This window comes from Caretta caretta, chromosome 7, assembly GCF_965140235.1.
Source record: "Caretta caretta isolate rCarCar2 chromosome 7, rCarCar1.hap1, whole genome shotgun sequence".
Taxonomy (NCBI): Eukaryota; Metazoa; Chordata; order Testudines; family Cheloniidae; genus Caretta; species Caretta caretta.
Window position 1 is genome coordinate 22,747,686 of NC_134212.1, and position 15,123 is coordinate 22,762,808.

At 46.5% G+C, this 15,123-nt stretch overlaps 1 protein-coding gene across 5 annotated transcripts in view; it reads right to left on the reverse strand.

Moving 5' to 3' along the window:
* Positions 1 to 15,123, reverse strand: part of CHCHD6 (coiled-coil-helix-coiled-coil-helix domain containing 6) — a 200,848-nt gene that overhangs the window by 15,163 nt on the left and 170,562 nt on the right. Inside the window, exon 10 of one of the 5 annotated variants that reach the window (XM_048856015.2) lies at positions 13,024 to 13,594. The exons of the other annotated variants lie outside the window; for them this stretch is intronic. Coding sequence (XP_048711972.1) covers positions 13,571 to 13,594 — 24 coding nt within the window. The 3' untranslated portion in view covers positions 13,024 to 13,570. Of the gene's footprint in view, positions 1 to 13,023; positions 13,595 to 15,123 lie in introns of those variants that run through there. 5 annotated transcript variants of the gene reach the window in all.

Genomic DNA, 15,123 nt, shown 5'->3' on the forward strand with positions numbered 1-15,123 from the left:
CACCAGGGGTCTGCACTGGGACCAGTCCTATTAACATATTCATAAATGATCTGGAAAAAGGGGTAAACAGTGAGGTGGCAAAATTTACAGATGATATAAAACTACTCAAGGTAGTTAAGTCCCAAGCAGTCTGCAAAGAGCTACAGAAAGCTACAAAACTGGGTGACTGGACAACAAAATGGCAGATGAAATTCGGTGTTGATAAATGCAAAGTAAATGCACATTGGAAAACATAATTGCAACTATACATATAAAATGATGGGGTCTAAATTAGCTGTTACCACTCAAGAAAGAGATCTTGGAGTCATTGTGGATAATTCTCTGAAAACATCCACCCAATGTGCAACGGCACTCAAAAAAGCAAACAGAATGTTGGGAATCATTAAGAAAGGGATAGATAATAAGACAGAAAATATCATATTGCCTCTATATAAATACATAGCACGCTCACATCTTGAATACTGTGTGCAGATGTGGTCACCCCATCTCAAAAAAGATATATTGGAATTGGACAAGGTACAGAAGAGGGCAACAAAAATGATTAGGGGTATGGAATGGCTTCTGTATGAGGAGAGATTAACAAGATTGGGACTTTTCATCTTGGAAAAGAGATGACGAAGGGAGGATATGATAGAAGTCTATGAAATCATGACTGGTGTGGAGAAAGTAAATAAGGAAGTACTCCTCATATCACAAGAACTAGGGGTCACCAAATGAAATTAATAGGTAGCAGGTTTAAAACAAAAGAAAATATTTTTTCATACAATGCACAGTCAATCTGTGGAATTCCTTGCCAGAGGATGTTGTGAAGGCCAAGACTATAACAGGGTTCAAAAAAGAACTAGATAAATTCATGGAGGATAGGTCCATCAATGGCTATTACCCAGGTGGGGCTATTAGCCAGGATGGCCAGGGATGGTGTCCCTATCCTCTGTTTGCCAGAAGCTGGGAATGGGAGACAGGGGATGGATCACTTGATGATTACTTGTTCTGTTCATTCCCTCTGGGGCACCTGGCACTGGCCACTGTTGGAAGACAGGATACTGGGCTAGATGGACCTGTAGTCTGACCCACTATGGCCGTTCTTATGTTCTATGTTCATTAAACAACATGAAAAACAACTTGTCCAATGTCTCTTTAGGAGAAAAAATAATTGTACCAAGGTGGATTATGTAAGCAGCTGCTGACCTTGTGACAGGCCCAAATGTCTGTGTGTGACGTAGCTGCTTCGGGCTGGATCTCTGCTGCCACCTCTAATACACATGTAAGAGTTACCATTTTAAAAATACCTACAAGTGAATAAGGTTAAAGCCGAGTGTCTAACTTGGGCGGGCAGATGCCAGGAAGCACATGTAACACTAGGAAAAACCAAGCCAATTCACACACGTCAAAGAAATCTAAGCCCCACAAACTGTTAGGAGCGCCAAACAAAGAGGCTGCCTAAACCCCACCAACCTGAGTCTGTCAAAGGGCATTCTTCATTATGGATGTTTAAGATCAGATTTTCCTTTTGACTTATTATAACTACTTCCCCAAAAGTAAATACAAAAAGCTGTTGCAGGGGAAAAGAACAGTTTTTCCTCCATCGAATGCAGTTGCTGGTTTGTTATGGTAGGGTTGCTATTGCATTGTGGTTTATCAGTGCCAGTGTTTTCCTCAGGAGGTCTGGACTGTGTATATCAGTGTTAGAAGACCACGTTCAAGCCCCAAGTGAGGTAGCCAGAGAGAGGTGCAGGGTGAGTTTGCAGCACACTGCTCTTGAATGTGATTTACCTTCGCTCCTTGATGTGGACTGGGCTTGTCTGTGGAACCATGCAAGCTGGACCCTCCCATACAATCCCATGACGCACAGTAACAAGGTGAGCACTTGTAGAAAGTGACCACAGCAAGAGCCAGTAGAACAATGCAGTTTGGCTTAAACAGTGGAGGAATCATAGAGGAGTAGGGCTAGCAGGATGTCAAGAGGTTGTGTATTCCATCTCCCCACAGTGAGACAGGACCAAGTAGACCTTTCTGGTGGCCGTCTAACCTGTTATTAAAAACCTCCAACGACAGGGATTCCACAACAGCCTTTGGTAACCTATTACACTACTTAACTATCCTTACAGTCAGAAAGATTTTCCTAATAACCAACTGAAATCTACCTTACTAGCAGATTAAAAGTTCATTACTTCTTGTCCCATCTGCAGTGGGCATGGAGAACAATTGATCCTCATCCTCTTTATAACAGCCCTTAACACATTTGAAGACTTATCAGGCCCCTGCCCCCCCCCCGCCTTCTTTTCTCAAGATGAAACATGTCCAGTTGTTTTAACCTTTCCTCATATCATGGGGCCCCGCTTCTCCCTACGATTCTATGCACTGCAGAACACAGCCTGCCTCCCAGCAGAGGAGCACGGCTGCTCTCAGACACTTGTGGAAAAGGGTTACGCTTCCCTCAGCTATGCAGTCTAAATTGTCTTAGGGTGAACTATTTATATTGTGGCCCAGTCTTGGCAGGGCATCAAGAACGGGTCATTTTGGCTCCCAAACCATGTTTGGTCCAACATGCTTGGTGAAGCAAGTGTGGCTGTTCTCCCAGATGCAGGCCTTGCTCCGCTTACCCCAGCCTTTGTCACCTGAGTTCAGACTCCTGTAACGTGCTCTGCTCGGAGCTACATCTTGAGACGATTTGCCAGAATAAGGCAAATCACTTAATAAGTGGAGCTTTATGTTGGGACCACACACCACTAGTGCTTAGGGAGCTGCACTGGCTGCCTGTAGTCTTCCAAGAGGAATCCAAGGTGCTTTTGCCCTTTGAAGAGCTAAAGGACTTCAAGGCCTGTCTACTGGAAAGGCTACCTCCCCTCCCGTGGCACACTGCTATGACTATGGTCAGCTGACGTTCTTGGGCAGGGACATCCTCAGTACAGCTCTGGTCCATAAGGCTGTCTGTCTGTCAAGGCATTTACACCTTGCTCAGCAACGTGGTGTTTTACTGAGGCACAGAAAGGTGAAATGACTTGCCCAAGGCCCCACAGAAAGGCAGTGACAGAGCAAGGAACAGAAGTCATAGGACCCTCAGCCCCATGTCTCAGACTCTAACCTCTTAGATTGCAGATCCCATGATGGCCACCGCACACGGACTGCCTTAAACCCTCGCACCCCATCCAGCTGTGCACCCTCCTGCAGAAGGAGCTACTGGGCTTTTCCCCACAACTTGTAATTCCTTGTGATTGTGGAGCAGTGACAGGGGAACAAGCACAAATCTCAGGGTAAAAGGTGGCATTGGAAGCCTGCAGCAGATAGATACAGCAGCCAAATTCACTCCATGTGCAACGCTGGTCCTCACAGATGCACAGCATTGATCTGTTTAATCCAATAAACTGCAATCCAAGGAAATTATTGTTAGTTGGCAATGGCAAACTGGGGAAGCTAAGGAGTAGGAGGGGGGAAAAATCCAACCAAACCCAACACAAAACAGGCTTGCAGAAGAAAAATAAGTAAATAAGGATTAAAGGGAATATCAAGGCTCTTTCATTCAAGCAGCCCATAAAGATCAATTTCTCTGCCTTTTGTGAGCTTTTATTTCAGCTGCTACGATTTAAGCTAAATCCTGAACGGGCATCTCCCCTTGGCTCATCAGGAATCATGAGGCTTGACTGCAGTTACTAACCAGATTTCTTCAGCAGCTAAAAATGCTAATGCAGAAAACTAAAGAAGTAATTCGTTTAAAAACCAAACGTTGCATCGTCACATGGCACAAAATCAGATGGCTGCCCCCGTCCATCCCCTCAGTGGGTACTGCCAGTACTGGCATAGCTCCTACTTACTTGCTTTATGACATTTGTAACAAGGAGCTCATTAAATTAATAGCTGTGCTTTATTTTTAATGTTGTGTTTAGCTAATCCTGACTTACAATGGCACTCCCTGTTCGTGTAAAATACTACTAAATGCAATATCATGATGCATTCTATTGCAGAGCCAGAAGATCAAAGGAAATGCTCAAGTGGTCCCTGCCAAATAGCTGGCTTGGAAGGAACAGGCCCTCTGATTCTTGTTGTGGGTAGAATCACTCAAGTCTCCAACTTGGTTCCTCGTTTAAGTGAGCTCAGGTAGTTCAAAATCTAAATCTCACAAACCAGTTAGGACCCAATTAAAACCATTAGAAACTTAAGAATTGCCCCACCAAATTCAATCCATGGTGCATCTAGTCCAGTATCCTGTCTCGGATAGTGACTAGTACCACATACTTCTGAGGAAGGTGCACGGTTTCCTCCTGAGTACAATAAGGAAAAAAACTTCCCTCATGGGCATTTATTCCATAACTTTGCTAGTTAGAAATCGGCTTATGCACAAAGCAAAAGAGTTCATATTCCTTCTCTTTTCTCCCTATCTACTGTAGCAGTGGATGTTCTCATTATCCATACAGAGGTATAACGCTGACTAAACTCTTGGCCTCAGGGAGGTCATGTGGCAATTGGTTCCACAGGTTAATTATACAATTGTGTCAGAAAGTGTTTCCTTATCTCAATTTTAAATTTTCTACTTTGTTGTCCTTTGAGACGGAGCACTAAGGCCTTATAGTTTGATCATTTGGGGACAGATACATTGAAGGCCTTCCCATCTTTGGAGGGCTCTTGTAACGTATAAACCTCACATAGCTGCCTCCACACCTGAGAAGCTAGCAAAGGCATTTCAGTGCAGATGTCACAAACCCAATATAATGTTTGAAATACACATGGAGACTGGCAGTGGTCAATAACTACTGGGGCACTGAGCCTTTCACCTCTACAATACCAGGTCAAACGCAACAAGGGGCAGTAGTGACCAAAAGTACAACAAGGGATCCACCAAGGTACTTAGGCATCTAAGTTTCAGGTTGAGGCTTCTAAGTCCTAGTTGCCACTCTACAGTGATCCAGAAATCTCCCGTCAAACCACACAGGCGCCTCAACTCGCTTGGCGCCTACGCTTTTCAGTGTAAAAGTTCCCCAGGGGCCCACATTCCTGCTTCTGGGCACGTGTGCTGCTGCCTTCCTCTCGGTGTCGGGATGCCTGTCTCCCAACCAAGCCACAGACTAGGGGGAGATAGGTGTTCAGCCACCTAAAAGTCATGTGCGGGGCCCGATTTAGTAGGCAGCCTCCAAGCACACCTACTGGATCGGGTCCCATTCAGACGTGACCAGAGGCTCAATGACTATTTATCCACAGTGGAACAGTCATTGGGCCAGAGAGAGACAGAGAATGGGAATGACTCTACGGTCTGGTAGTTACTGCACCCACCTGGGAGGTGGGAAACCCCAGGTCCTATCTCCCTGCTCCAACTACTCTTTCATCATTTATCCAGAATGCGACAATTTCAACAGGAGACTGAGGAAGCTTCACATCAGCATAGCCCATAGCTCAGAAGTTAGCACACTCTCCTGCAAGGTGGAATACCCCCACCTCAGTTCAAATCCTCTTCCACCTCCCCTGGCAGAGTGCTCTAACTGCTGAGCTAAAAGTTTAAGGTGGGCACCACCTCCACCTGTTTCATGTTGAGCAAGGCAGGTGTCTAATGTGCATTCCCTCTAAAAACGTTTTAGGGTATCTCTACATGGCGATAAAAAACCCACTGCACCGTGTCTCAGAGCACGGCTCAGCTGACTTTGGCTGTGGGGCTAAAAAATTACAGTGCTGGCTTTTGTGAATCATATTCTCAGGCTCGCTCTCTCTCCCCATTCATTACATCGTAGCCTAGGCACCTAAAGTGGCTTTGTGGATCACAGTGTTGTTTCTGTGATCTTCTAGATGCCTAGAAGTTAGGCACCATGATGCTTAGCAATGCAACATCTAGGATCCTTTGTGAATCCCAGCCTTACTAGATAAGAGCTGTTTGGCAGCTTATAGGGCTGTTTGCACTAGGTAATTTCACTGATTCAGGCACAACCAGTTCAGCTGAGTGGTGCTAGGCCCACTCTTCATTGCCATGGGTTCATAGCATCCACACTACAGCCAGCCAGTTGTCAGGTTCTCCAATTACTGCTAAAGTAGTGACTGAAGCTTCTAGCCCACTGGTCCCTATGGCAGACCATTCCAGTACAGCAGCATGGGGAAAGCTGGTGGCATGTCATTTGTAATAGGTTTTTATTATTAAAGTACATTTGATACTTATAAAAACTTGTACTGATCGTGTGTCTCCTGGGCTTAAGGTTCATGGGGTACCAGACCGAGCCAAGATCATGGAGCACGGCCTTTGCTCCACTCAATTCTCCTGGGTGGGTGGGGTTGCATTGTGTCCTATGTTACACATGTGGTCAGACTAGAAGATCTAATGGTCCCTGCTGGCCTTAAAAGCTATGGAGAGAGCAGGAAGCTAGGGAAAAGCATTAGGGGATTGAGCTGAGATTGCTGGCTACTACATTTGTGGTACCCTGCCATGCCGGCATCATAGTAGCGTGCAGTTAAATTGCGCAGACACAGCTATTATTAAGACACGCTCAAAGAAGATACAATCAGAACATTAGTGGCACCACTTGTGCTAGGGTGGAAGTACGGTAGGTGGGTGTGTTGACAACATATCTTCAACGCACTGCAAGTACTCCACAGCAAGTCACTCCAATGTACTATTGGAGTAACACCATTTTTCTCTAATGACATTGGACTTCCTGTGAAATGAGTTAGTGATCTGGCTCTGGTTCCTAATGGACAAGCATCCTGGTCACAAGAGACACCAGTCATTGGTACCAGTTGCCTGACAGACCCAGTTGAGAAACCAAAAACTCCATGTTCCCTGGACACTGAAATGCCCTCTCAACCCAAGAGGTGGCACCTTTGGTCAGAGGTGACCACCTTCTCCAAGTCTATCCACCCAGCACCTCTCTCTGGTACCTAGTTCACAACAAGAAATTGAAAATAGACAAGAGACAACTTAGTCGCCTGGGGTTTTGCCCCAGCAAAATCTTTGGGTAAATGACATAAGCACATCTAAAGTGCAACCCGCACCAGCATCCCCTTTAAACTATTGCAGCTCCTCCTTTCCCTGCTCTTCCCTTTCAGTTATTTGCCTTCAGTTTTAGTCCAAGTGGTATATTGCTATTATAAACCTACCTCACTTAAGAGATTGAGGGGTTTGGCGCCTGAGTCCCAAGCACCTTTGTGCAACTCCATACAGAACCATTTGATGTGAAAGGTCTTCCTAGGGCCAATACTAATTGCTGAGCTTCTGTGCCCCGGAGATCAGCAGTCATGTGTATGCTAAAACTAAGCATCTGAAACCAAAGAGAATCAACCATACACCCCATCACTCTCACCCCCGTCAAATGCGCATTCCAGGGGAGGCACTGCTCAAGAAGACAGCAAAGAGGGCATGTAATTTGGGGCATTCAAGGACAGATGAGGGTTGCCAGCTGTAGTTTGTTTCAGACTCCAGAGGAGCAGTTGAATTTACCTTTAGTACAGACAACAGTTTGCTTGTTCGAATCTCCAGCAAAAGAGACAAAAAGTTCCTTGCCGTGAGCAGACTGGCTGTGAACGTACGAAGAGAGAGTGCATGGTGCTTAAATGCAAGAAACACATTTTGGACGTGGAGGCCTGCTTGTGCTGGCAGCTGCTCTAGTCGCTCCCTTTGGCTCTGCCCCAGGTTGCCCACAGACTACCACCACTCTGCAGGTGTCATTAGATACCCGAGGGGGAGGGGTATCATTACTTGCACAGAACAATTGTGGACACAAGGGAGGTTGCAAAACCAGGCTAGGAAGAGACTTTAATCAATCACCTCTCAACATGGAGAACTGGAGAAATGAGGAGACAGCAAGACATGCACACACAGTGGTGGTGGTGGTGGAAGGTTATAAGGAGATCAGTCCAAGAATATTACAGCCACCTTCCCCGAGGACAACTATATAGAATTTCATTCAAGAGGAGCAGGTGTTAGGGTACAGGCCTGCGCGATTCTGTACTGCTGTTCAGATTCTGGTTAAAGACAGCCAGTAATTTCTGATTGTGTTGCACCAGCTGGAGAGGGGAGAGATCCTGGTAAGAACATAAGAACGGCCATACTGGGTCAGACCAAGGGTCTATCTAGCCAAATATCTTGTCTTTTGACATTGGCCAGTGCCAGGTGCTTCAGAGGAATGAACAGAACAGGCAATCATTAAGTGATCCATCTCCTGTCGTCCACTACCAACTTCTGCCAATCAGAGGCTAGGGACACTCAGAGCATGGGATTACATTCCTGACTGTCTTGGCTAATAGTCAATAGGTATTCTAATGCAGTGTGAGTTGTAACGGCTAATCATGTGTTAGTCTTTGTGTACACATAACAGGCCACTGCATTTGTAGACTATATTTTAAATAAGTACATTTCTACTACAGCAATTGGTAGAGGAGTGGGGGGAGGGAAAGCCAGGGGACATAGAACCTATACTTCTTCCACTCCCATACAGGCTGTGACAGTCATTGCAACAGGCCACCATACAAGGTTAAGGACCTGATCGTGAAAGGACCAGTGTGTTTGCAATGGAAGCTCAGTCCCTCTAGGGATCAGGCCCTGTTTAGCAAGCAAGCTACAGAAAGGAACTTTTAAGTAGTTTGGCAATAAAATAAATAATACCTTAAAAGACAAACGGAAAATTCTGCCTGGAAAAGAAGTACACAGCATGAGATCACACGATTCAGCAGACTATAAAATAGGAAGTGAGACTAACTCTTCTCCCCCAACAGCTGCACAAAACCCTCTTACAAAGATTACAGACACACTTGGCAATTGCCTTCCTCCTTCAGCCTCTCTCATTGTGGACAAGGCAGAGTTGGTAAAAGCACGAATGCAAAGAGGACATTAGATAAAGCATCTGGTAAAGTCAAGCGTGAAATATTAACCACAGGAGGCGATGGGTTGTAGTTTTATGCAAGATCACAAATTCAGTGTTGAGAGAGCCTGAGATGCTCTTGTATATTAGAGCTTCCGAGTGCTTGTTGAATGTTGCATTTAAAGAGCCACTGAGGCCTCTTGGACAATTTTGAACAACTATGTTTTTATTTCCTGTATTTTCTCTCTTTTGTTCTTTCTGTTCCCTTCCCTTACCATTATGCTAGGGCCTTTTGCATGAAAACACATTGTTTATTTAATTCCCATTCATCCAGCCAGTTTCAGACAGTTTGTGCTTGTAACTGGGCATTCTGCAAACCTAATTTTCACATGCAGTTACCGCAACTGTACACCCCACATGCTAATGACTAGTTGCATTTGTGCACACAATTACCTATTTGCACACACAACTACATTAACTGCACAGGCAAAGTAGTTATGCAGATGCTCGGCTGAACTGCTGAAAATCTGGCTGTATGAGAATTTTGTGCAGGTGAAAGAGGCTGGAGCAACAGTCCTCGAAACTGAAGTCCTACTTATCCACTAAATGTGCAGCATAGACTGCAGCAGAGAAAGCTTCCCCCATAATCCTTCAACCTTGCCTTGAAGGGACCTTCTTTTAAGAGTGAGAGTGCAGTTCAGTTTCTATGGTCCGCTCAGTCCTTGTTTATTCTGGTGGAGACTGCTAGGTTGCCAATTAGTGCCAACTGTGACAGATTGTGTGGTGAGGACAACTATCTGCCACTGAAGACTAGACCGTAATCATAACAAACTTTGCCACTTAAGAGTTTAACTGACACCTGCCATCACAATCCTCCATGAAAATCAAACTCGAGCTCTGCAGCAAGCAACAAAGATTTCACGAACAGTCAAGGAATCAAGTTGGGAGATAAGCCGCAGGAGCTGATTAACGCATGGTACAGGGTGTCTCCTGTCTTTGCAAGGAACACAGGACAGGAGAAAAGGAAGAACACAAACCAGAGAACACTCATTAGAGATGGTGTGTCATGTGTAGAGAGAAGGGTTTTCACAATGCTCAGAAGGTACCCAAGGCTCTAGAGCAGGGGTGGGCAAACTTTTTGGCCTGAGGGCCACATCAGGGTTCTGAAACTGTATGGAGGGCAGGTGTAGTGTATTGAATTGCTTCCTGTAGGAATGTGGTACTTATGGTGTACTACTTATGGTTGCCAGTCCTGGTGCTCTGAGCAGCATGGTAAGGGGGTGAGGAGCGGGGGAGGTTGGATAAGGGGCAGGGGGTCCCAGGGGGCAGTCCGGGGACAGGGGGCAGTTGGATGGAGTGGAGACAGTCAGGGAATGGGGAACAGGGTGGGTTGGATAGGCATGGGAATCCCGGGGGGCCTGTCAGGGGTGAGGGTGTGGAGAGGGGTCAGGGCACGGGGGGGGGTTGGATGGGGGTGGGGTCCCGGGGGGGGGGGTTGGGGTGGGGGGTCCTGGGAGGAGGTGGTTAGGGAGCAGGGGGGTTGGATGGGTCGGGGCTTCTGAGGGGGGGCAGACGGGGGCGGGAAGTGGGAGGGGGCGGGGGCCAGGCTGTTTGGGGAGGCACAGCCTTCCCTACCCAGATGTAGTGTATGAAATTGCTCCCCATAAGAATGTGCTACATATGGCTGCAAGTCCTGGTGCTCCATAAGTAGGACATTCCTACAGACAGCAATTGAATACATTACACCCCCGGTGGCTCTCGCAGCCGCACTGCCCAGAGCACCAGCGGCACGGCGAGCTGAGGCTGTGGGGGAGGGGCTGGGGGTTAGCCTCCCCGGCTGGGAGCTCAAGGGCCGGGCAGGATGCGGCCCGCAGTCCGTAGTTTTCCCACCTCTGCTCTACAGCCAGGATTTCATTTTGGGGTACCAGTGTGAGCTTTCCAAACAGACCAGTTTTGTCCTAAGCCCAGATGACTCAGAGGAAGATGAGGGGGAATGTGACAGCTGGCATCTTTCAATGGCATCATTCATCAGTGAGGGGTAACAAGGGTGGTGGATTTTCTGGAACCACAATTCCATCCTGCAAGGAGACATCCTGAGACCTACCAAAACTCATTTCATAGCCATGCTCCCAGGAGAAGATCAAGCCAATATCCCAGGGCTGAATGACTTTCAGCTTCACTACCTCCTAGACAGCTGGCTTTCTAGCCCCATCACTGGGCTGCACACAATGCGTGTCAGATGGGTTTATTTCAGTCTTTACATGTATCCTGTTCGCGCTGAATTCTTCTGAATCTGGACTTAATGCACCAATATGTAAGGAATAGGAGAGTCATATGACAGTGAGTACAGAGGCTACAAAATGAGTTGGTTTCTGTCATGACCAGCCTCACTCCACCATCATCTCATCTACGATTTCTGGTCAGACGGCCCCACAGTGGACTGGGGAGGTGACCAAAGGGCAGAGGGAATAAAGGTAGTTAAACTAATCGAGTGCTTCATTAGGAAGTGCCAGGTGGCCTCAGAGTGATACTCTTTCATCACTGAGGCTGCACAACAGTGGTCGTGCACCTGGCCAGCATTAGCCTGAATGAGGCCAGAGAAGTTGCATTTGCGTTTTTATGACTGGATCTCCCCCTCCCCCACTATCCATTGGGTTCATTTTGTGAGCCATCACATCTGTTTATGTTTCACAGACACCTGCATATCTTGAGATGACAGCAACTCCCTGAATGTTATAATCAGCTATTTCTCAACAGAGAAATTGCCAATTTGGTAAATAAAGCTAATTATGAAAGAACATGGAACTGTATTACAGTTGCCTCAGGGAGAAGATGGCCCTGCGCAGTGCGATATTCAGCCCTGGCATCATAATCCATCACCACCTCCACCCTGCAAACTGGGGCGGCTGAAATGCAGGTTACATGTGCCAAACAAACCTGGGGGAGAGGTGGGACAAGGAGACAAGCTAACGGGGACAATCACCCCTCCAAGCCAACAGTAATTAAGTCGCCATCACCACCTGGAGATGAACCTTACCCCTCTAAATTTCTGCAGTGAGTGGCACAAAGTGCCTAGCTCTGGGTCGCGAAGCTTTCCCTCCTCTCCTAGGGCCAGTGGGTCTGACCTGCACAGTGCAGCAAATTTGGAATTAAAGGGAGATCTGTGACTTTAACAAAGGAAGGGCAATCAGTGAGTGAACGCAGTGCCTTGTATAGTGAACAGGGCTTTGCAGCTCTGTCCTGCTTGATTAACAGCAGGTGTAAAAGGCCCGGAAACTGAGCTGACATATGGGCACATTTCCAGTTTAACTGCACCCATGATGAGTGGCAAAGTTCAATAATGACTCAGTACGTGGCACTCTACTACTGAACCAAACACCCAAAAGAGCTGTGAGGGGCACTGTAATGCTGGAGGTGAGACATTTTGGCTAAGACATTAAACTAAGGACCTGATCTCATGCGGTTATTGAAGACATGGTCCATCCTTCAGTAGCTTTGGTGCTGGCTGGATGTCATGGCTAAATTCCACCCCTGCTCATTTTATTCTGGCTACCTTATATTCCCCCTGTGGTTTCAAATGGAAAAGTTATTCTTCATTTCCTGTCCCAAAGTACTACATAGTGTTCTTGGCATGGGGAATCATGAACCAGGTCCCAACCTACAGGTAGCTGCATGTCAAAGATGGGAGAGCGATCTCTGCCTGTGCTATACACATAGGTACAGAGTGTGCAAAGCAATAGAGACGTGTTCCGTCACAGACCAAAGCCAGGCAGTGCCAATGCTAGGAGACACCCAAAGAAATACATTCCAAATCGATTGACTGCCTCGCAACATGGATAGGGATGCAGTGCTACACATGCTGTTCCCTACTGCCCCTTGTTCCACAAAGAGGGAACACAATGGAGTGGGGGCTGGAGGGTGAGAGAGCAAGCAGGGGAGAGAGAGTGCACAAGAGACTGGTGGAGTGAGGAGTCTGTATTAGGTAAGAAGATTTTGCAGCATGATTCACCACAGCTAGTTCCCTTTTGGCTAAGGCTTTGTCCCCTTCCAAGTACTTTCAGAAAAGCCAAAGTCATTCGACCCCTGGCCTGAAACAAACGAGATTTTTAATTTACAAACTGTGATTGGAACTATTCCTATCCCTATTCCTGATGCTTATTGGGAATTGACAGATTTTCACTGCTGTCAGGGGCCGGAGGGAGAGTAAGGAGCAATTCTCAAACTCAGAGCTGAAAGCATCTCACGGACACAGTGACCATTAGACAGTTTATTGTTCTTAGGAGGGAGCCTTGGAAGGAAAGGAATGTGTCTGCTGGTATTAACGACAAGAGCATGTTAGGAACAGTTAATCCTAACAAGCAGGTCAGGGTTTCTTCCCCCAATACTTCAGATGCCTTTCTCTGGAGCACAAGGACAAAGGCAACAGCACTTGAAACACAGAATGCGTAAGTGAAACCAAAATTAGTACGGAGTTAACTGGGCCTTGGGTCACATGGGCCTCTAAGCTATGTGCCCTGCTGTGGGCACTTATGTTGACAGGCTTCTTTTCACAATGAACGAATATAAAGGGTGAAGCACATTTGGCATAACAGTGCTGCCCTCAAGCCCTCCCCCCGCCCCAACTCCAAAAACATCCAGTGAGACAGATACATGCAGGAGTTTAGAAGAGGAATCGTGTCGTTTTCTTGGACTGCTACAGACAGAAGGCACCGATTTTGGTCAGCATAAATCCAGAAGGATGTTGGGCTTCCAAGGGCCTCTGTGATCCCTGTGCTCTGCTCTTTGGTGGCTGCCGGGTTTTATTCATCATTAACCAACATTGCCTGAGAAAGAGGGAAAGAAGAAGACAAAGGGAAGAGTTGGCTGGTTAGTTATTCAACTGCTGACACTGGACTGTTTCTTTCTGAGATGAATGAGTAACATGGGCAGGGATGAGATATAGCTCACACCCAGACAGGAGAAACAGCACCCTTCAGAAGATTATCAGGTATTCCTGGCTGCAAAACAAAGCAAGATGTGGGGGAAACAGGGATCATAGAAAAGGTCACTGAAACAGCCAAATGGCAGAGGAAGAACATTTCAAAATGTCAGGTTTCAGAGGAACAGCCGTGTTAGTCTGTATTCGCAAAAAGAAAAGGAGTACTTGTGGCACCTTAGAGACTAACCAATTTATTTGAGCATGAGCTTTCGTGAGCTACAGCTCACTTCATCAGATGTTTACCGTGGAAACTGCAGCAGACTTTATATACACACAGAGAATATGAAACAATACCTCCTCCCACCCCACTGTCCTGCTGGTAATAGCTTATCTAAAGTCATCAACAGGTGGGCCATTTCCAGCACAAATCCAGGTTTTCTCACCCTCCACCCCCCACACAAATTCACTCTCCTGCTGGTGCTAGCCCATCCAAAGTGACAACTCTTTACATAATCAAGTAGGGCTATTTCCTGCATAGATCAAGGTTTTCTCACATCCCCCCCACCCCCATACACACACAAACTCACTCTCCTGCTGGTAATAGCTCATCTAAACTGACCACTCTCCAACTTGGAGAGTGGTCAGTTTAGATGAGCTATTACCAGCAGGAGAGTGAGTTTGTGTGTGTATGGGGGTGGGGGGGATGTGAGAAAACCTTGATCTATGCAGGAAATAGCCCTACTTGATTATGTAAAGAGTTGTCACTTTGGATGGGCTAGCACCAGCAGGAGAGTGAATTTGTGTGGGGGGTGGAGGGTGAGAAAACCTGGATTTGTGCTGGAAATGGCCCACCTGTTGATGACTTTAGATAAGCTATTACCAGCAGGACAGTGGGGTGGGAGGAGGTATTGTTTCATATTCTCTGTGTGTATATAAAGTCTGCTGCAGTTTCCACGGTAAACATCTGATGAAGTGAGCTGTAGCTCACGAAAGCTCATGCTCAAATAAATTGGTTAGTCTCTAAGGTGCCACAAGTACTCCTTTTCTTATTTCAAAATGTGTAACTGGCCCCTCACCTCTTTCCACTCTGTTCCACCCAAAATCAACATGATCCCATCCCAATTTAAAGGTCTGTAACATTTCAGAAGAGAGAAGTTAAAAATCGCAAAGCTCCATTTTCTTCCTGATGAGCTTGGAATGAAGATTCTGTAACTACATAGGGCAGCTTTCAGTAGCAAAGGTCTTCATACTGCCATTAAGGTTTCCTCTCAGCCTCTAGCAAAGTCAAAGTTGGTTTTGAAGAGGAGGAATGAACCCAGTCCCAGCAGTTCACTTGCTCCAAGATTGTTTTCTGGATCATCACCCCTACATGTTGTGAAACAACAACAGACCTGGGTTTCTGCTCTGGCCAAGAAAGATTTCTTCCAGGTTCTC